This window comes from Falco biarmicus, chromosome Z (genome assembly GCF_023638135.1).
Source record: "Falco biarmicus isolate bFalBia1 chromosome Z, bFalBia1.pri, whole genome shotgun sequence".
In the NCBI taxonomy this organism is placed as follows: Eukaryota; Metazoa; Chordata; class Aves; order Falconiformes; family Falconidae; genus Falco; species Falco biarmicus.
This window is the reverse complement of record NC_079311.1, coordinates 60,031,286-60,054,824: the sequence shown is the minus strand read 5'-3', so window position 1 is coordinate 60,054,824 and position 23,539 is coordinate 60,031,286. Positions and strand designations below refer to the sequence as shown.

Below are 23,539 nucleotides of genomic sequence, written 5' to 3'. Positions count from 1 at the left end.
GGATCTTTGTAATGAAGACAATCGAATACCTAGAGAAGAAAGGCAGTGAAGGTTACAAAGGGTTACAGCATATACATGCCCTTATCTTACTTTCTGTACGTTCAGCATTTTGGATTCCTGTCTGCATTTGTAAGACTCAGTAGGCCAATCTCCAGCTCCTTGTAGGTGTCTGGTGAGTGACTGAAGGTGAAGGGGAGATTTCTTCTTTGCAGCTTCGAGAGCTGGAGAAGGAAGCTTGTCCTTACCTCTTCTTCCCTATTCTTTTGATCGCCCCTTTTCAGATTTTCTTAGCTGTTCCCAAAACCAGGGGTCCAAAAAACACAGGTTTGAAGATAAAATTAATTTACCTATCACTGTTTTCATCTCCTCGTTGCTTTGAAGAGGATGCAGGATGTTGTTTAGCTGTCTTTGAAACAGCTTGGCATAGGGAACATGGATATGTTTCCCCTAGTTTTCTCAAGGTTTAAGTGCAAAGAGTACAATCAAAGCTCTCAAGAAGAAAGAGAAATGGAACGAAAGCAACAACTTCTGTGTCTTCTATTCTTGCTCAGAATAATGAGATGTGAAAACAGTGTGACATGCAACAGAGAATTTTACAGGCATGAGTTGGTTACCTTATATTGGCATTTCCTATGTCACAGTGTTACTTGAAGAGCTGGGACCTTGTACATATTCTTCTACTGTTGTTCTGCTGATAAAAAAGAAAAGAAAGCTGTCTGTTCACCTTGTCTGCCCTGGACTATATAAAGAAAGCATGTTGCTGATGACTCCAGAAGAGGTTGGTGTAGCAGGAAGAATATAGCATTTTATTAAATGAAGTAAATTCCATGAATGAGACTTGAAAACCTTGTTAAATCTGCTGGCTGCGAGTTCCATCATATCATAAAAGCTTTTGCTCTATATTTTGTTTTCCAAGAAAAAGATTTTTCACAGCAGGGAATTCTCTTACCTCACTCTGCATTGAGTTAAGAATCTTCTGAAGCATAACTTCTACCTGCGAAGAGGACTAAATGAAGAGGATCAGTTGGGTGGCAGTCAGTATTTGTATTGAGTGCAAGCATGCATTCAGGTGTAGATGCTTGCACAAAAGCATCTGATTAAAATTACATAGTAGAATATGTTATGGAATATATTAAAAGCTAATGTTAGAGATGCAGCTCTGTCTTCTCATCACTGTCACTTGCATTTTCATTTGTTTCTTGTTGTTTCCTTCCCTAGTGCTTTGTCAGCAGATCACCAAGTTGTTTACAGGTGTTGGATATTAAGACAAGCAATCTGGTACTCTTGTCTTTATTTCATTATTCTAAAGTAGTCAGTTGGCCCCGTTCCAGAAGGCAATTATATCGAGATAGATAGCTGACCTGGAAAAAACAAGGCTGGGTATGAACGACTACTCTCATTTCTTCTGTCGCTCTGGCCTTTTTTCTTACAAAAGCAGGGTGCCCCCTTCTCCTTTCTTCAGCAAGAAAATATAAGCAAAGTCTCCTAGTCTTCTCCATTCCATGTTTTGCAGGAACTTGCTGTGTTGCTCTTCCTCTTCAATTCTTTTTTTTTTTATCATCTGTGGAGATTTCTTGAATACATGACAAAAATAAAGTAGCTGGTTTTAGATAGATGTATTCTGGGTCAAGCAGCAACTAGGAGTGAAACAAAAAAGGATAATATAAATAGCAAGAAGAGTATTCCCCAGCCTCTTATTAGAATAATAATTTTTAAAAAGCTTTGAAAATCAAAACTTTAAAGACTGCCATTGTGGAATCTTATAAGAACTTATTCACAAGTGATAATATTATTTGTATTAGTTTTAAAGAAGACACTGCCATGATTTTCCTCCAGTCTTTTGTTACGGCAGAGAACTTCTTTCCCAGGAAGCCTTTGGAGTCAATCCATTTGAAGGAATAAGGAAAATGGACACTGGTTTCAAATGATAAGTGCTAGCTGCTCCCACTGCAGCCATCTAAAGAGAAGTTAAAAACTGTCATCTTCTTAACGCACTAGCCTTGCAGTGTCATTTACCACAGGGATCGTAAGACTCCTTGTGTGCCTCTGTGAGCATTATCTTGTGAGAGATCAGCCCTGAGGAGAAGGACTTGGGGATTCTGGTGGACAAAAGGCTCAACATGGCCTGGCAGTGTGCACCTGCAGCCCAGAAAGCCAACTACATCCTGGGCAGAATCAAAAGCAGCATGGCCAGCGGGTTGAAGGAGGTGATTCTCTCAGTCTGCTCAGCTTTTGTGAGACCCCACCTGGAGTTGTGTTCACCTCTGGAGGCCCCAACATGGACCTGTTGAAGTGGGTCCAGAGGAGGCCACAAAGATGACCAGAGGGCTGGAGCAGCTCTCCTATGAAGACAGGCTGGGAGAGCTGGGGTTGTTCAGAAGAGAAGGCTCCACGGAGACCTTATAGCAGCCTTCCAGTACTTAAAGGGGAGCTTATAACAAAGATGGAGACAAGAGTTTTTTGCAGGGCCCGTAGTAATGGGACAAGGGTTAACGGTTTTAAACTAAGAGAGAGTAGATTTAGATTCGATATTAGGAAGAAATTCTTTACTGTGAGGGTGGTGAGACACTGCAACAGGCTGCCCAGAGAAGCTGTGGATGCTCCATCCCTGGAAGTGGTCAAGACCACACTGGGACTTTGAGCAACCTGGTCTAGTGGAAGGTGCTCCCGCCCATGGCAGGGGGGCTGGATCTAATTGATCTTTAAGGTCCTTTCCAACTCAAACCATTCTATGATTTATCATTTTTCATCTGAATTCGTTACATCAGAAAAGATAAATTCATGTGATTCTTGGAACTCCATCATGAAAGGGGTGTAAGTCTTTTCAAAATACAATATGTACTTTTTAACAGTTATTAAGGCAACAGTAAGAGTAATGATATGTAACATGATTTGTCCATAAGTTCAAAATTACATACAAAACAGATTTTGTGAACTAGTGGTAAGGTACTGTTCTCAGACATCCCTGTTTGATTCTTCTAGAGCTTTGTTCTGCAGACTTCTCATTAAGCATACCTGTTCTGCTAAGGATGTAACTTATCAATTGCACTCACTAATACCAGAAAATGCAATCTTTAATTTTTGAAATCTAAAGCCAATTTTGTTTTGTTGGTTTGAGAATCTTTGCTTGTTTTCTGATAAGCTGCTTCAGCTTGTTCTTCCAGGAAATTTAGAGCAACACCACCTGAGAGGTTCAGTGCAGCTTGAACTCATTGCAAGATTCTTAAATGTTGACGTACAAGCTGCAAACCACTTCTGCAGTTTTTTGTTTAAACATCATTTATATTAATTAGAATATCCAAAGTATAAATAAGTAAGTTAAATACACTGGAATTTAGTTTACTAGTTATTGGGGAAAATCATGTAGTTGTACCGCAACACTCAATTTTAATAATAAACTTTTCCATTAGATATCAGGTGAAATCACCATCTTTGAAGATACTCAGAGTTGAAATGGACAAGGCCCTGAGTAATGTGAGCTAAGGTGGCCCTGGGTTGAGCAGGAGGTGTAGGAGCAGGCCATTTCCAGATGCCCCTTCCGGCCTGAATTGTTCTATGGAACTAGGAAGTTACTTTTGTTAATTTAGGTCTTACTGGAACTCTAACATAAAGATGTAATAAGAGATGCAGATTAATAACAAAAGCTGTATTTTTAGCCTGTAAAGTATGTAATAAAGACAGTGCTAAAAGGGAGAGTGATTTTCTTTGGCTGGAAAATAAATTTACTGAAGTATGCTGAAATTCAAGTAATGCAAAGTAAACCAGATGTTGGCTCAAGTGAAATTAAGAGCAAAGTGGGTTTGAAGAACAACTAGCCATCAGAATTTCTGCTTGCATACTATGAAGAGTTCATGGTTTATCTAAGAGTATTGGTTAGCTTTTTAATCGCTAGGGGAAAGGGAATGTTTGTTAACACCAGAAGTGTCAAGTGGTCCTGTCAAGCAGTTACAGCCATACAAAACCCAACCTATGCTCATGCTTTTGTTCCTTCTTATTGTGAAAAGATAGTTATAAGCATTTCAAAGCAATCTAGTCATTGATGTTGTAAGTCAAGTTTATGTATAAATGGCATGTCTGAGCAATTTAAGACATGAATCATTGTAAACAAAACTGTTTATCTTTTTTATGCTGAATTATGTAGTGCATGTCTTGCTTAAATATGAAAGATAATATTGGTTGAACGTTCCGTTGAAGAACAATGAAGGTGGTGTGAAAAGTTCTAAATCATGTAGTTCAAGTAGTATATATAGAAGGCTAAACATTATGAAGCAGTTTGATCCATCAGTTCTTAAGCTGATGCAGTTCTTGATCAGTTTTTAAGGGAAAAATTAAAGAAAAAAAGTACTACTTCCTTATTTTACAGTGCACTTGATCAGGCCAGCGAGTCAAATAATCCCTGATCCTTTCATATGGCAATGACTTTAGAGATGGATGTCATTTAAAGTATTGGGGGGGGGGGGGGGGGGAAGTGACAATTCGTTAGCTAAGCAGATTTTTAAAAGCACCACTTCCTAAATGATCTTTGTAAAGGAAATACTAGCCAGGTTTGAAAGGATTGTTTCACTGTATGTTTAATAATTTTCAACAAAGTTAGCATTAAATGCTGAATTTTGTTTGAAAAGCCCATATTTGAGAATGCATCCGTAAGTATAACATATCAGAAGTCAGAAAGTGAGAATGCAGTAGTTCCTAAGTATTTGCTTGTGAAATTGGGTAATTATGGTAAGTATTAAAATTTTAATAGGACCATAAAATGCTTTCCTGTTTTCAGGGGCTTATCTTGCATCTTCAGGAGGGAGACACATTATGTTTTTTGTATTCCTGATCTAGCACTGTTTTTTCCATTAGTGTGCCTTATTTCAGAATTTTGCAGTTGCAGAGTTATAAAAAATCAGTAACACATTTGAGGTTAATTTAAATACCATGGATATTAATTGGTGAAATATATTTTCCATTCTAATGATCGTATCATTATATTTAAGTAGGATGTCTGAAGCATATTAGCAATCAATATGTATTGACATATATTGACATATTGATTTGGTACGTCATCCAAAAAAAAAAAAAAAGTGTTCTTTTCTAAAAATTTCTCATGCTTCAAAGCATTAACAGAGATTCTGACTGGATGTACTGATCCAGAATTGCTAATTGAATCCCTTACGGTACATTTAGTCAATCAAACATAGCAGAGTGAATGTATCTTGAGTTTCTGTAGACTTGGAGAACTCTTAAGACGAGATAGTTGGGAACTCAGATAATTGAGTGGATAGGGAGAGCAAGTTCACTGTATGGTATTTATTTCTGAATAAGGAATCTGTAGCACTACTACTAGTTGTAGTAATTTTTCAACTTTCTGTATTATGGAAACTGCATCAAATTCTGTGATTTTCCAGTGTGCTTTTACATCAACTGTTTTGCTGTGTGTTTGTGTTTAAACATACAAAATACTGTGAAATTTAAGTGATAAAATATTTTTATTTTTACTCCCAAATTTATTGTTTGGTTTGTAATCCTTTTTGTCTTCAGTTGTACTTTTCCTACGTTTAGCTCTATTTCTGGGACAGCTGTTGCTGGTGACAGAATTTTTTAATAATAGTTCTTTTAAAGGAATTGTAAAATGTATATTTTGTCCTTTGCAAGCATTTAGTTTCAGTGTGATGCCTTATAGATTACAAATAAACACTAATATGAGTAAAAGCTGTATTTTCAGAAATATAAGAGCATGCATACTGTATTAATATTTCTACTAAAGAAAACAGATCAGCTTTATTGACATAAGAAATAAACAGGCTTTTGGATTAAGAAGGTAGAAATCATGCAGCTAGTTCTTAACAGTGTTAATAGATTCTACAGTAAATTTGGACCTGATAATATATATATTAACCTGTGTTGAGGCGCCTGGTTGATTCTCTGTGATTTCTCTTTTCCCAGCACAAAGGATGATCATTTTAATGTTAGCATTCAACCCCCTGTTGGAGAACTGCTTTTGCCTGTTACTATGTCAGAGAAAGACTTTAAGAAGGAGCAAGGTGAGAAATATTTCAGCATCTTCAATAAATGCATGTGAAGAGGGCTGTGTGCCTTTCAGTTTCCAAGTGTGTACAGCAAGTCCTTCCAGTATAGCTATTTGTATTAGTCTTTATTATTATTCAGTCTGATAATAATGATTTAATTTAAAACTACCTCTAAAAAGATGCTCAGTGGTATTGGCAGCTTTTCAGTGTGCCTTTAAAAGCACAAAGCCCTGAAACAATCTTTGGCCTCAGAGAGTTTTGGCTTCCTGTCTTGGAAGTGTGAATGGCTTTCCTGCTAGCAGTAAAGCAGAAAGTTGGGGCCCCAGCTCAAGGAAACAAACCAGATAGACATTGATATCGTGTCTGTGTTTACTAGTCTTTATTCCAAGGCTACTTTTAAATACTATTAATATACCTGTTTCTCAGCTACTTTGAAGATTATTTTAATCTTTTTGCTTTCAAACACTTAATATAATAAAAAATACTCTTGTTGGAATACTGTTTTAGAGAGGTGACATTTTTATACACGTCTGCATTCTTCTAATGTTGCATCTTTAAAGAGTGTAGGTTTCTGATGCTAGTCCAAACACAACCTCCACAAGAGCTTTCAGTGATTTGAATATTTTATACAAAGTAATTACAGAAAATTGTACTTTGCTTTCACTGTGTGTTAAACAGAGTAGTCTGTACTTCTGTCCTTAATTTGGATATGATTCTTGGATATTTAAAAATAAAAACTATTACATTTTGGATTCATTCACATATAATAGTGTTTACTCATCTATCTCAATGTATTGGGATTTACATGTGTAAATCTCTTCACATTGAGAGGAGAATATACCCATGGGATCTTGTCTCATTGCAGTGTAAGGCTCAGAAACTCAGTATATCCGTCAAGCAGTCAAGAACACCAATGAGTAATGCTGTGTATTATTAATTATTGCTTTTGAGCATTTCTTGCTTTTGTATTTTTGAATTATTAAGAAAGTAATTTGAATATTGCCCAGATCGTTTTCAGTTAAGGTTATGGCTGCAGTGAAAAGTTAGGGGATTGTGCTTTGTTTTCTTAACCAATTGATACTTACTTGCTGTTCTTACCCTTTGCTGGCTTAAGTCTGCCTCTGCTTTGTACCTGCTCAGCAAGCCAAGGTGAGTGATTGAACAAGGTTGTGGCACATTTATTTTAAACTGTACCCTTCTAAAAACTGTAGCTAAGGTAGTGAAAGGAAGGCAGGTTACTGTGCTTCTTCCCCCTCCCCCTGTTTTTATATTTGCTTGCTTTGTGATGTTTTGATAGAATTTTTCTATGTTTTACTGTGACTGAGGGCTTTTTTTCCTCCTGACTGGCCATACAGAACCACGAGCACATAGAAGAAGTGTACTTGGAGAATAGCTGTGGTCCTCTGTGGAGTTGTTGCCAAAATTCCTTTTTCTTCTGCCATTTTACTTCTATGGTTGTTGATTATTTGTCTGAATAAATCTGGCAGCTGTTTGCTATGTTTAATAGAGCAGAAAGGCTACTCTGAATAAAGCTATTTGAAAATTTGTTTATATGAAGTATTTGTAAATCCATGAAGGTCTCTTGGCATTTCTGTATCGCTCTCTCTGTCTTCCTGAATTCATTCTTTGATGCAGGACTTGATGCTGGCAAATTTACCACAGGTTTAAAAACCTTTTCTATTGCATCTTTTTTCTTACAGATATCAGTTGTTTCAGCATATTCATGGTAATAGAGGACTCCATTCTAAATTTTACATATGTATTTATTACAAAGATCTAGGAGCAGCTAGCATTTGGGGAGAATTACTGTGTGATCTTGCTAAATGAAAAATCCAAATTACAATAATAAATGCAGAGCAATTTAGAAGTTGGTATATATTATTCTATTTTGTGTTTAACTTCAATTTGTCTGTATTCTCCAAATGAATCTTATTTATATAACCTGTTTTTCACTTGTCATGCTTTTTCTTTTTCCTTTTTTTTATACATTGTTGGTCATAAGATGTTTTGAGCCTTGTACCTGGAGATGCCTTATTTTATTTGCAACCAAAACAAATAGGTAAAAAATAGTGAATGAGTGAGGAGAATATTAGAAATGCAATATTTTATTGGAGGAGAATGAGAATATGTATGGGGTTTAAGGATTTTCACATCTAAATTGCATGTGTAACCTAATAAGAATGCTAAAGAGGAAATGGCCAGTATTATACTGCTGTGTAGAAGACAATTCATTGCTACACATCTTTACTCAATTACACTCTGCTGTTTTGCATTGTCTGTTACATTTGTATATGTCCATTTTCTTCCTGATGGCATAAGGAGAGGGGAACAGACAGGTTATTGAATATTCATGGCTGTGAAGGTTATCTAGTGGCAGCAGCAGAACCTCAAAAGCTGGATTTATTCACATGCTGCGCATGATAACACTTACCCTTGCTATGCTGTCTTCCCTTCCCTTCTCTCCTGAGCTGGGGAATCCTCCGATGAGGTAATTCCCCAGAGCAGCAGCTGAGGTAGTGGTTGATGTTGTGACTGACAATTTGGAAACAGTGGATAAAAATGGTATTGCCCAACTACTCTTTACCGTTCTGGTTAAATATTTTTACAGGTCTTCAGGCCTTCAGATTTTATACCCTCTTCTACGTCACATCCCCATGAAAAATCCAGTTTCTGTAGCAGGATGTCTGCATAAGTGAGACATGTGCTGTTGGGAACTCTGTATATGAATTTTTACTTGACTGCTGTTCTTAAAAATCAGTTGCAAAACTCCCCTTGCCTTAGTTCAAAATAGGATTACTCTGGTAGCTTACATACTGTGTTACCTACCAGTGTAATTTTTCCAATTCCATTTCCTCTTATTATTAAAAATGTGTACAGTTATTTCATTGTATCAGTTAGTTAACCCAGATTAATTGCTGCTTTCTGCTCTGACTAGAGTTTTCTTAGATTCTTTTGTTTCAAGCAATATTAAAGGTGGCATGCGGTTGTTATAGCTGGATATTAATCAGAGGTTTTATGAAGGTGTTTTTAAAATAGCCAGTTCAAACTACTTTAAGTATAAAACTATTTTTCGCACTACAGACATGTTTTAAAATTATTTTGTAGATTTTTTTTTTAAAAGTGTATACCCGATTCACATTAAAAAAAAAGGGGGGGGGGGGGGGACAAAAAATAAATACCTTGGTTAAGTAAACAAATTGTTTACCTAATTTTATTAAGATTTATATATCCAACTTGTCTTACTAACAAGCAGGATGCTAATTCTTTAAATGGTTGGACATTTACTATTTTCTGGCCCTTGACTACCATGAGCAATCATATTTGATGCCCCTTAATTAGAGCACCAGTTTTTTCTTTCCAGGTTCTTTTCCACCTCAGCAATCGAAACAATACATTTGCTTACCATGCTGCTCTCCTAAGTGTTCTTTTGCATGTAAATTAATCTTGATTCAGTTTACACTGTCATGCTGAGTGGTACAAATTGCCTATAACAATAAAACAGCATGAGTTAAAAATAAAGGGGGGTGAAAAGGCAGATTGAATGTGTGCCTTACTTGATAGGATGTTACTTTGCTTTATGCCAATACATTAGTCGACGATAATGAATCTTCTGTTCTGAAAAGCATGGTTTAGTTGATTTTTTTAATTTTACTTCAATGGAGCAGTACCTTGTCTTTTATAGAGCAAGTTAGACAAACCATTAATGACAAGAGTGTTAAGGTTAAATATGAAGCAATGCATTCACTTCTCTGAGTGCTATCCATCTTTCCATTTACAGGAGCTTGACAAAAGTACTGGCTTTGTACAACATTTCCTTTAATTACATGCTGCGGGAAACAGGCTTTTAACATAAACATAGTTGCATTCATTTATTCAGCATTTGCTCTTCAATAGAGCTTAATGGAGAAGGTTTAAATCCTAAATGAGTACACACATCTCTCAGCAGTGTTATGTCAGTCCCTGTGCTCTGCTTAAAAGCAGTTTTAGTCTGCATATGTAGTTTTTAAAGCTTTTGCCTAATAGTGAAGTTAAAACAATTTGAAACAGAATGTTCTATTCCCAAGATAAAGCTGATCTTTATAGAAGTTGTATGCTTGTTTTTTATTTTCTTCAAGAAAATATTCAAAAATACCCTGTTATTCGCTTATGAGCCATTCCATTTTTACTTTGATATTTCTTACTTTGTGACAGCAGCTGATGCACGTTCTAAGGCATCAAAATGTTGCATTTATTTTTTTAATTGCTCCTTTAAGAATCTTAGGGCAGTTTGCTCTGTATGTGCAGCCCTAAAATATTAGCCTTTTGAGACTTCTGTGGTTTTTTTCATTGTTCATGTTGTTGTGGATTTCATATACTTCATATTTCTGCCTAAAGTACTGTACTCTGTTGTTTGTCTGCTTTTTCAGCTTCTGAACATAGCATAAAAGTACACACACAATGTTAAGTTGTAGTTACTGTTGGGTTTTAATCAACACAACCGTCCAGCAAATCATTCTTCTAAACAGTGGATGTTGATGGAAAAGTGGTGGGTTTTGTTAAAATGTCCTTAAACAAAATTTTCTTCTTTACTTTTTTTTGTTGTATGTTTGGATGTAATCTTGTCATTTCTGTTCCATTTTGTTGTGATATTAAATATATTTTAATTAAATAGTTTATTGTGACATTTTAGAGAGATGGATACTAACTGCATTTCCCAGTTTCTAATGTGATGACTTTATCTTCATGAACTAAATTAAACCAAGGACTACTATCCGAATTTCATTATTATTTTTAGCAATTGGATATGAAATCATAACTAAATGCAGGGATCTTATGATTGAAATATTAGGAGGTGTCTTTGTATATGGTCTTACTTAAGCTGGACTTTTCCAAATGAGTCTTACTTAGTATTTCATTTCTGTGTTTACATCCTTCTTTTAAGTTACGCTTTTTGTGAAAAAGCACCATCTTGGTTTTACAGTAGCATTAGTATCACACATATCATTGTTTGGTTATTAGTAATCTGTTTCTAATAACAGGGCATTGCAAGTAATAAATTACTGTAATTATGTGATTTCTTATAAAATTGTTTTCTCAATGAATGATTTAACTTTCAATGCAAATGTGGGGTTTTTGTTTAGAAGTCTCTTATTTTGGTTTTATGCTTAGTAAGTGAGCAAACCTTAAAGTATTCATAATGAAATACTTAATGTTTCAGGGATGCTGACAGGAATGAATGAGACATCTGCTACAATAGCTGTTGCTCCGCAGAACTCTACTAGACTTGTAATAATTGAGAGGGTAGTGAAGGCAGCAAACCTGGGTGTAGTCCCTTCTGGTCAAGATAACATACACAGGTAAGATTACATTGCATTCATAGTGGAACCACCTTTTAATATGAATTTGTTAGTTAAAAATTCATCAACATTTGATAATATTAGGGAAAATTTTATTATCCACACCTTTAATGCATAAGATACTGAATTACAGTGTTAACAGAATCCTAAGCAGATATGAACATATGCCTAAGTATCCTCAGATCTTTATTTGAATGTATGTAGAACAATCAGACAGCTATACTTTACTGCACATAGTTAGGGGGAGTTGGCCTTTCCTGGTTTTGTTTCAAAGGGAAAGGTAGCCTTTTAAAGCACAGTACTTTCAAGAGCTTCTGTATGGTTTGGGGGGTTTTGTTTCTGTTTCCAAAAGTAAGTGGCCTTATCCAGGTATATAATCTGTGAGAAACAGCTTGTTTTTCCCACATTAATTTTTTACCCATGTTATCCAACTAGTTAAACCTAGAACCTGATTTTTTCCTTTTTTTTTTCAGTTGGATGAAGTTCTCTGTAGATGCAGGTTGACCATTAAATAGAACATTTCCTTGTCCTTCCTATATACATGCAAGGAAAAACAGGGATAGCCAAGAAAGTCACTGGCCCTACCTAAATTCAACATGTTACTTGTAGATCAGTCCCTTTCATATGAAAGCTGTGGTACAGGATGTCAGTGGAATTGATAAGACTGCTGGTTAATGACGGCTTTTAATGTGATTGACTCAAAATATTTATTCCCATGAATCTGTATGGCTTCTTACTTGTGACTGGCACAAACAGGAAAATTGCAATGTGTGGAAAATTGAGTGGACACAAATAACAACAGCAAGATGTAATTGGAAGCTGTTAATCTGGTCTTGCAGTAAGAAAATTCATACACCTCTCCTAGCATCTACTAAAACTGTTCCAGAGTGTGAATTATCTCTTTAACCCCCTGAATTTTGCTATTTCAGTTAGAGCGAAGTATCTTCTTTTAAAGGAAAGATTTTTCTTTGTTTTCCTTTGAAATTTTGCTAACTGAGGTGACTGTTTGGAATAGTGAGAGTCGTGTTAGCCTACACAGGACTAATAACCTGATATTTTTCTTTGTTGCATTTATTCCTTCTGGCATTACGGGGCATTTGTATCGCATTGCATTAACATTAACCCAGCTGGATTTTTCTACGTATTTGATACAGTCAATGATAAAATTCTGTTTCACCATAAAAACATGGTACAGCTAGTGCAATTGCACTGAAATGATTGTCACTATTGACACCTGCTCCTCCATGAAAGAGTCCTCATTTGTTGCATCCCTGAGGGATCTATACAGTCTGCGTTTTCAACATCAATTCAAAGACTAGGTGAGAGAGTCAATCAAAAGAAGCTTAAGTGTATGCAGCATACAGGTGTTCTCCATCTTTACTCTGTCCATCACATGAGACTTAGCACATAGGAATGGATAGTTTTGTGACTGAGTCTCAAAAAGGCTCCCTAAAATAATAGCTTAGTTCTTCACTCAGCCACAGGTTTCCTGATCATAGCAAAGTTTCTAATCTGATCTTGCTTTCTCTTGCTCTTTTTTTTTCTTTCTCCTTTTTTTTTTTTTTTTTTTTTTTTAGTGGAGGTTTTCCATAAATCAGAGTCTATGACCAACAGTAAAGAAATTGAAGATGTACATCCTTTTGGGTACACCTCTTCAGAGACAGTGGTTGAAGGCATGTTCTGGTCAGGCTGAAGTATTCAGAGTGCTTTAGCATCCTGAAATCTTCTTTTTTTTTAATTCAAAATAAGATGTATTCGGTCTGCCACAGTAGTTACAGGATAGTTTGCATTTATAACATCCATCAGACAAAAAAAAATTGTTTATAACAACTTAAATGGCCTACAGGAAATATCCAGCATTGATAAGTATTTAGAAAATACTCCTTCATTTGCTTCACCATAAGTAACTGGAATTCACAGATAATACGTTGTCAGAATTGCACCTAGTTTCTGGTGAGAACAGGAAGAGAATATTAACTAATTGATACTGTGATGAACCTGTTCATCTCTTAAATAGTGCTACGTTATCATTGAAGTAAATTCTAGATGTAGATGGATGAGTATTTGAGATAGAGATTAGATAATGAACACTTTCAAAACACTGAAACATAAATATTTTTATGGTTTTTGTATATATATAAACTGTATACATACATCTGGATAAAATCAGCTCTGTCATGAGAGTAAACAAAAATGGAGTCTCTTTTTGCAAAATCTCATGGCTGCAAGAAGTGTGCCATCTTTTATTTGTGTGACACGTACACCATTTCAGGATGAGAGAGTAAACAGTCACCTTTTACCTTGACAAAGCAGTTACAGATTCAATAAAAATATGTTAAAACTGATGTTTCTTCCTTTTTCTGTAGTATTTTCATTGTGTTGTTTGTTGCAAGGGGCATTTGAGTGAAAAAATTGCATACAGGAACTTGTTTCAGCTCGTCATGCTGCTGTGAGGACTACTTGAGTTCACTTCTTGGAAGTTCTTAGTACATACCCTTTTACACAGGAAAAGTAGTGCTATTTTTAAACTGACGTTCTGCACTGTGTAGCATGAATTGTATTAATCTCTTAGTTGGTCATCCCCAACTGATTAAGCCCTATTTAATAACGGCCAATGCCAAGAAGCTTATATTGCCTGGTAATGCAATATACTCATTCAAAATTAAATTGTATATATAAGTGTAGCTAATGGACATGAACGGGTGCGTGTTTCTTGGTTTTTTTTCAGTCTAAACATATTTGTACTCATGACAAAGGTGATGTCATGGTGGTGGGACCCAATTACTGCTCCTTAAATTGATAACCCTATTTAGGATTGTATTTTTGCACCAAGTGAAAACACTCAGAGCAAATATAATGAAGATCTGAAAATAAATACTTGAAACAAATATCAACAGAATAGCATGTAGTCACCAGTGAAAAATGAAATAAATGTGAACCTGTCAAACACATTGGCTATATATTAGTCCGTATTACAGTATAGCAACACTCATGTACATGCATTTTTTTCTCTTTTTACCATAGGGCTACTGAATTTTGATATTTTACTTGAAATGTAGTAATTCATCTGTTAACTGACTGTAGAACAAAATGCCAGATAACAGAGTTCGATTTTAAACCCTCTTTTCTGACCTGTTTTATTTCAAGTGACAGCTGCAAAAGTTTTTAACTCAATAGCCAGTATTGCAAATAGCGTATTCATATTCATATATTTGCAAAATACATTTGCTGTACAATTTTACTTCCTTAAGTGTAGTTACCTGCTCTTCAAATGAGTTTAAACAAGCTATTAGATTACTGGGCCTTGTAAGAATGTGAGAATGCACCGTACGCAGGCTTAATAGGATTTAACTATTTCATGTGTTTGCTCTCTCTTGCTTTTGTTTTCAAGGGGAAACATTATTTCAATTTTAAAGGCTTTACTAAAAGCAATAATATGAAATAAATTTCAAAAGAGGTTGGTTTTGGTGTTTGGGGTTTTTTTTTGAGCAGGAAATATGATGTCTCCTTAAATGTAAAAACTTCAGAAAGCAACATGTATTATTTTTCTTAAAATACTATTTTACAAGATTGATTAGGGTAGTTCAGTGTTCTGAGAACTGTTGTTTGTTAAAAATATTTTGGAAAAGGAAGGGTTAGAACTGGATTGAGGAGTGCATAGATGTTGACAAAGTGATTTCAAAAAGAATTAGCTAAGGCACCAAGTTTCTGCGTTGTCATTCAGACCACATCTGTGGGCATCACTTGAATATATAAGACAAAGATGTTGAAAGAAAAGTATCTGTTCCTGCAGGGAATTAGATCAGTCTGAATAACTATGTTTAGGGACCCAGTACTTTTCAGTCAAAGTATGTCAGCTGTTTGTTGTCAGTGAGGAAAGTCTACCACAATTTTCATTCTTCAAGGTAAGAGCATACACATTTGAGGACATTAATTCCCTCAAAGTCAGTTGTTCTACTGACCATCACTTCAGTTCCCTGTCTCTACTTGGGCAGTAAGATTCATTGCTGTGCCGGTTTGGGCTGGGATAGTTAATTTTCTTTGTAGTAGCTAGTATGGGGCTATGTTTTAGATTTATGCTGGAAACAGTGTTGGTAATTCAGGATGTTTCTGTTATTGCTGAGCATGGCTTATACAGAGTTAGGGCCTTTTCAGCTTCTCACATCACTCCACCAGCAAGCAGGCTGGGAGTGCACAAGAAGCTGGGGGGGTGGGGGTACAGCCAGGACAGCTGACCCCAGCTGGCCAAAGGAGTATTCCACATTGTAGATGTCACACTCAGCATAGAAAGCTGGGGGAAGAAGGAGGAAGGGGGGAGACACTGGGAGTGATGGTGTTTGTCTTCCCGAGTAACCGTTACATGTGATGGAGCCCGGCTTTCCTGGGGATGGCTGAATACCTTCCTGCTGATGGGAAGTGGTGAATTAATTCCTTGTTTTGTTTTGCTTGCATGAGCAGCTTTTGCTTTAACTATTAAACTGTCTTTATCTCAACCCATGAGTTTTCTGACTTTTACCCTTCCAATTCTCTCCCCCATCCCACCAGGGTGGGAATGAGCAAGGTTTCATGGGGCTTAGTTGCTGGCTGGAGTTAAACCACAACAATTGTGTTACATATTAAAAAAAAAAAAAAAAAATTGTAGGCTGTTCTTCCATATTTCAAAATGTGATGAGATGGAGACACTATTAAACTCAAGATCTTCAGTAATTTTCTTTTTAACCAACACAAGCCTTATTTATCCAGAAATGCTGTTCATGCTAGTGCTACTTTCAAGATGTGTTGCTTATTCCTTTCAGATGAATATTCTGAAAGTTCCTCAGGTCTTTTCTTCCTTTATTCATTTTCAGCTCCATAACCTCCTATCAGGGTAGGTAATCTTAATTTTCTTCACTTTGAATATAGCAAAAGACAACAGATGGTGATAGAATGACAAGACTAGTTGCAGACTTAACTTTAATCTTAAAAAGACTTGAATAACTTGAATACTCTTCTGATCCTCTTGAAAGTGTCAAAATATTGTCTACTATTACATAAGGCCCTCTGCATGAAGAAGAGGCATTTCAGGGCAAATTGGCTTAGGAAGAAGATAATGGAAATACATCTAGAAAGCATTTCTTCCCACTACCTGCAAAATACGTTACAAAAGCTTTTAATGTCTTGGCAGTAGCATGCTGCAGAAAGTCCGTTCAGAGCTGGGATCAAAAACTGGATTTGCTTCTTCAGGCTTTCACTTTGTCTTATGCTTGTGTGATTCCACTGATGTCAGAATATGGGATGGAGAATCAGGCCATCTTTACCTGCCTACCTCTCTGCCTTCCACTTTCTGAAGCATTTCTTAAAGGGAATGCATTGTACTCTAGTAGATTATTTCCCTCAATGACTGTGGCTCTGGAAAGTGATGCAAGGTAGAACACCTTTTCCATATCTTTCATTCTGGAAGACTTTACTTGCATGCTGCCCAACCAGTCAGTGAGATAAATGATGAACCCATCAGGGTGGATATGAAAAACAAATTTTAGTCAACCTCAACTTGTTTAATAATCCATTGGACTCTAGTCTGCTGATGCTGTTGTATTTTGGAAGAAATCCACAATTAGGAAAGAGCTGGGCTAGAAAGTGAGCATGGTGTCATACCTATCTCTGTTCTGCAGTTCATCAGGATGGCCTTTACCATTGACCAGCACTCTTGCAATACATGACAGCATTAATTTCCATACTCTAATTTGAGACAGTCAAGTCTGTAATTTCAACACCCCAATGTGGGACAACCAGAGAAAATCAAACCTCAGCTTCTTTCAACACTGAAGCTTTAATCTGCTTCAGAACAGCCATTTCACATTTTTAAATCCTTCTCCATTCAAATCATGACAGTGTTTTTTCTAATACCTTCTTTATAGAAATGATCTTTTATAGATCTTTTTTATAGAGATCACCAGAACTTGCAGAGGAAGGATTGTCATTTCTTAGTGTGTTGTCATAGTAGACACCTGAATTAGCACCAAGCAAGCTAGTTTTTAAACAAGAAGCACAAAACAGCACTTCTGCTCGTTGCTGGGGCCGGTCTGTTGAGCTCAACCACAGCTGCATGCAGTGACTATGCTGCTTCTGGGATCTGTATTTGTTAAGGACACTTGAGTGCACCAAACAGATATGCCAGTTTGTTCAGCTCTTGCTGTGTGTAGTACATCATTGCTTACTGTACCCACGACCTGTGATTTTGTGAATAAGAAAGCATTGAACAAGATGTAAAATATCTTCCACCTGTCTTTTGGAGACTTGCATTACTATCCTTTAGCAAAATCAAAAATTTACTGTGTAAAAATCAGGTAATATGACACTAAGCACATTGCAATGGATGAGTATTGAAGTGCTGAAGAATGTAAAAGCAACTAGCAATACAGAAATTTGCATAAAATGCTTAAAAAACAGAAATCCAAGGATCAACACTTGTTTTTCACCAGTCTTTATTCCCCACCCCGTGCATCAGACTGACAGTCTGGTTGTATTCACCCCTTTTTATCATTTTGCAACCTGTCATGTCCCATTTATAGTATATTGGCAGACTGATTCTCAAAGGAAAGAGGGTTTTGCTTACAGACAATTTTGATTATCAGAGAATGGTGTGCTTAGTAATCAGTTATCCTCCCCACATGTTTTTAAATCTAGCAACACAATGCGGGGAGAAAAGGTATGTGATTGTAGGTAGGTTTATATTGAACAAAACCCCATTTAAAGGGATCTACCTGGAAAATTTTTCTTGTGTTTTTGATCTTTCAATTTGTACTGAATTTGGAAGAATTCTTAGGCAGAAAGTTGGTGATCAGACCCCATCAGCTTACCATAACTAACAACTGCATCTGCTTCCAGCGTGTCAGAAAGGAGGGGCTATCACCTGTCTGTTGGGGGTAAGCATAGTGTAGAAATTTCTGAGAAATCTAAATTGTTTATAGTTACACCATTTGAATCCAAACCTGTTTTCAGTAGCTGACAAACAGGTCTTACAAATCCAGGAAGACTTTTTTAAAGAACTTTACTGCTTTGTGTGCACACAGAAATCTTTCCTAAGATTTTTTACTAAGCAATTGGCCTGTCAGAGAGCTCAAATGAAGTGAAATCTACCTCTGGCAGTAGCTCCTTTGATGCAGTTATGTGGGCTGTTCTGCTTCTGTGGTTCCTTATCCGTGGGGCACAGTCATCTTTTTCTGCTCTTCGAGAGAGCTGCAGTGGGTAGCCGAGTAAATAAACTTGTAGTAGACCTGCAGCCCTGATTTTGCTTCCTAGTTTCTCAAGTAGGAATTAATCAGAGAGCTAAATACCCTAGGCAAAACAGTTTCTCTGGTAGCCTTTACCTGTAGGAGATCGAAATATAAATGGAATAGTATATCCATGTCCACAGTATTTCAGGCTTTATTGTAGCCAAAAGTTGTAAACTCTTAATGTTTTCTCAATTTATGCTAGAAGTAATTCTAGCACTTCTTTTTATTTTTTTTAAAAAAAAAAAGCCCATAACCACTTATGTTATTTTTGTCAGCCAGGGCTAAAAGTCTTTCTGGTTAGTCACTATCCTTAATAAATATTTTTATGGTAGGAGAAAATGAAAACTGAATTTTTTAAACATGAAAGTACTTAATCGGTAGTTTCTACTAGATATTCCTTAATTTCTTAATCCAATCCTAATGTTTCAAAACCTTGATATTTTCTCCCTGCTAACAAAAGGGCCCTGTATGTATCAATGCAGTTTTCATGTATTGCAGCATATAAGGATTTTGATTAACTGGTACGAAATACTTGATCAAGAATGCCTTTCTACAACATAATGTTAAGGCCCTTAACATTTTAAATATATTGTTGTATTTAAGGACCTTACATATGGGTCTCAAAATTTAAAAATAACTTAAAGAAATTAAATTTGAAGTTAACATTGAAAGTATATGAGTGAGTCATTTTAGATAGGACGTTAATCAAAATAGATTGTTCTAGCGTAGCTTATTTGCTGTCCACTAGAGGACAGCACTGCTTTTGTATCTGAATGCTGTAAAGTGAAAAATAATGTGCAGCATTTTCTTTGAAAAACAAACAGGAACCTTCTGAGCCAGTTGTTTAAACAGAAAACATTTAACACTTTAAAATAGCCGAACAGAAGAGTATCTTTTATTTGAAAGTTCTCTGAAGAAGTTAAATGTTTTACTATTTTTCTGTATGGGAACTTTCTTGGAATTAAATAATTTTTCTGCAAATTAAAATTTATAGCCTGTTTTTAAAATGGACTGTATGTAATTCTCAAATACTTATCATATTAAATGCCTTTTAAGAAAAATAAAAATAACTGACTAGATGGGGAAACAAAATAGATCGAGTATTACAATTATAATTACAATAGGTGTGAGGAGCAAATATTTTGTTTCAGGCTTTTAGTTTATTGAAGTTTTGGGGAGGAAATACAAATACCTTCATATAAAAATGCTGAAATTTTTTGACTAAAGGTTAAATTTGGAAGATGACAAAAAATTCATGCAACTTCTTTTTGAACATATTGTATTGGGCAATAAGTTCAGAAGACTCACTTCATTCCTGCATTTCTGTTAGAGGTATATTGCAACTGCTCACTGGCAACTGAGGACGAAAAATCTTTTTTGACAGGAGAACTAAAAGTGGTAAAAATATAGTACAGATTTAACCGGAATTTATTTTGCTGTTTTATTATTTTATTAAACCAAAAAAGAGTTAATATTGCAAATATTTACATTATGGTAATGATTTAGGTATTTTGAACAATTTATTCTAAAATAGTGTTAAAATTGTATGAAGGTACTGGAAAAAAGAAAATGTCAAATTATAATACTATTTTTAAGGTAAATATTCATTAAATTCTATGATTAATAACCAATGTTAAACAAGTAGGGTTTTTTCTGGAGGTTAAAATCGCTAGTTTAAGAAAATATCCTTCTTTTTGTGAGTATATTTCTGCTTATGTTTTAGTATTAAGCTTACTCTGTCCCCAGGTAAGAACTAATACATAGTATTGCTATTCCAAACACTTCTTTTTCATGTTTTAAGGCTTACTCAGAGTATGATTACAAGTAATTAATAATTTAGCCAATTATTTGATGAAATGTTAATTTAAAAGTCAAACCTGTACATAGATAGAATTTAGTAGATTAAGGTGAAGATTTAGACTACTGAAAATACAAATATTTTTATTGTCCACTTGATACACTGGAAGGTACTTCGTAGTTGTTTTTTCTTAGATCTGTAAATTGAAGACTAATTCAGAGCAGAATTTTTCCCCCCCTTTGAATATATTCATTGCATAACTTGATTATACATTTGTCAACTTTGGACTAATTATTTTTCTACAGCTAGGGCAGGGCATTGCATCTTCTGATTGTCTTTCTTACTAATAGGATTCTGTCTGCTTCAGCAGGCAGTAATTGAAGGCTTCATGTACAAGATTTAAAGAAAGGGCAGAGAAAAAAACAAGTTTTAGCCTCCATGGGCTGTTGCCACTGTTTCTGGTAAGCAGTAGGACAGAAAAAGAAGAAAATTCTGCTAGAACAGGAAAACCAAAGAGGAAGAGGAGTGCCTGACAGGATAGAATGTATGTTTTAGTGCTGTTGAATTATGTGTAACAAATCCTGCACTGCTGTAAACAAATGTCCTGATAGTGAGTGTTCAGGTGTAAATTTACTTTCTCAAATGTTGAATGTTAAGAGCAGATTTTGAGTGAGTTACTGTGTTGCTGTCTGTTCACTGGCATGGAATTTTCATAACCTTTCCCTGTAAAAATGCTTTTCCTGTATATTGTAGCTATTTTCAGTCTACAAATAAAAAATAACTGCTAGTCTGCAGTCAGGCTAGTCATCATTAAAAAGCCTGTGTTTGGCAAATGCTTTCACATTGTAGTATCTGATACACTGTGTCTTTCCGTTACATCAGCTATAAATCAAATGTTGTTATGTGATAATCATTAACAAATCTTATTTTCACGACAAAGAATATGTACTTGATTTTTAACTCTTGAAAGGCTGAATGACTTTCAAAAAACATACAGTACTTCATTAATGTTGATCTGGAATTTGATTACTAATATATATTTCCTTACTTACTGATACGTACTATATTTATGTAAAAATAATGCATGAACAGCTCCTCTTTTTTTGCAATGTCACATATCCTCAGAATATTTTAACAAAAAAAAAAATTGGAAAAACTCAGAGTAAGCAAATATATCTCACACTGTTATGTTTCTAATCTGTCTTGATTTTTTTAAATGGGAAAAGTGTTAACAGCTGCAAATCTTCCTGAATATTTTTAGTGATGTAAAATAAGCTTTAGAATTAATTTTATCACAGAAAGAAAACTAGAAAGTAACTGCAGTATAGCAGAAACAGCCATCTTGAAACTATTAGTAAATATTTGGTTCTGTTTTCTGAATGGTATTCTCATTTACTTTTTTTCATATTCATTGATGCATCATTTGTTGCAACAGAACCATGCTCATAATAAAACTTCTTATGTTAAGAGTTGTCCATAGGTCAAATTCTCTCTTTTGGACTTAAAAACAACCAATTTACAAGCTAGATTTTAACGTACCACAGTGCAGTTTCCAAGGCTTATTTCAGTCTGTGAATTCTGATTGGGTTTATTATGTTTTTTTCTTTTTGTTGTTGTTGTTTTTTCTTTTTTTTAATTTAAATTCTAACCTTTAAGGCAATATCAACTTTCAGAAAAAGTAAAAAATAATTACTGACCTTGTGGGAAAAATAAGTTTCTTGCACAGAATAAATATCTACTATATAAAGCAATTAATTTTTGCTGCTGAAAGATTTTTTTTTTAATGTGTTTCTGGTCTAAGTATTTAGTTGAGCACAACACACATTTTGGAAAATCCACGTGGACTTACGATAAAACTAAACATGTAAATACAGGAACATATATTTAGTCAAAAAGCAGCTGTTACCCAAAATCTTTCAATGCCGATATATTTAAAACATCTAAATAATCAGGAAAACAGGTTTGCTGCTAGTGTCTTCTAACCAAAAGTCAACTGCTTCATCCTTTTATAACTGTATTCAGCTTCACAGATCACATAATTTTGTTTCTAAAGGGAGTTTTAACACAAACATGCTTATCTTCCCTATTTTAAGAAGCAGATTTTGATTTTCAAAGTTCAAAAGCAGTGGTAAACCCATTGTGTGGTTGTTCCTTCTATACACCCTTTTTTAATGATGAAATACGTCATCCCATTCTGTTCCAGTTCTTTTTTCACTAAGCAATTCCAGACCATTGATATAAACCGATCAACCACTGCTAGTCATGCATACTGACACTTTGTGTAAAATTATCCAAGTATCAGACCCTTTGCACCTTGCAAACCACATACAAACTCACTTTTTATTGATGTTACATGTTTTGTTCAGAGGTATGGAAAAGTGCTGTTGAATCCCCCATGTGATTTTGCAAGTACACGTAAAAATACCAGTGCAAAACTCATCTGTGATGCTTTGGGCCACCTTGGCTTTCGCAGAAGGCTGACTTTGTATCACTTTCAGCTTTTAATAAAAGAGGGTAAAATCAAGCCTCAGGGCTATGAAACACAGCAGGAGTGCCAACTACCAACCTATTTATGTGCATACTCAGACATAATCTGCTTCTGTGTTGTCCCAAGACGAAACCGTTAAGTAAATAAAGTGACTAATAAGACTATTGTTTCTATAATTATCCCCCTGTCAAAATCAACAAGAGAAATAGTCATCTCTTACATTGCAGTGCAAATAGATGAAATCATTAATATAACTAGCTAAGTAGGTAATTTTTATAGTAGTAACGTTGTTTTAGAACATCCTATTAAAGGGAGAGGTCTTTGAATGTATCTGTAATCCGGACAAAAGAAATAGATTGACCTGTGATGGGTGACATTAGGGAAGTGCCCCATGTTTCCTTAATTAGTATAATGTGTTATGAGATTTTGATATGCTTAGTTTAAAAAGAAAAAAGACAGAAATTACTTCTCGTTTAAAGAGAACCTGCTTCCTGCTTAAGTGGCTAATATTTTAATTAAGTCTGGAGTGAAGTTTTTTGAGTATCTCCTGATAAACTCCCTCTTTTATGTTGATGGTAATTAAACAGATCCCCAAGGGCTTGGGTAGGCGCTTTGCAAGGCCCATGCTAATTGTCAGACATGAGACA

General features: G+C 35.4%; 1 protein-coding gene across 6 annotated transcripts in view; it reads left to right on the top strand.

The window, feature by feature from the left end:
- Positions 1-23,539, top strand: part of AP3B1 (adaptor related protein complex 3 subunit beta 1) — a 162,833-nt gene that overhangs the window by 137,247 nt on the left and 2,047 nt on the right. For 5 of the 6 annotated variants that reach the window (XM_056324410.1, XM_056324407.1, XM_056324409.1 and 2 more), the window contains exons 25-26: positions 5,932-6,029; positions 11,212-11,350. In XM_056324410.1, the coding sequence (XP_056180385.1) occupies positions 5,932-6,029; positions 11,212-11,350 (237 nt within the window). Of the gene's footprint in view, positions 1-5,931; positions 6,030-7,128; positions 7,809-11,211; positions 11,351-23,539 lie in introns of those variants that run through there. The other variant, XM_056324411.1, reaches the window with a different exon arrangement.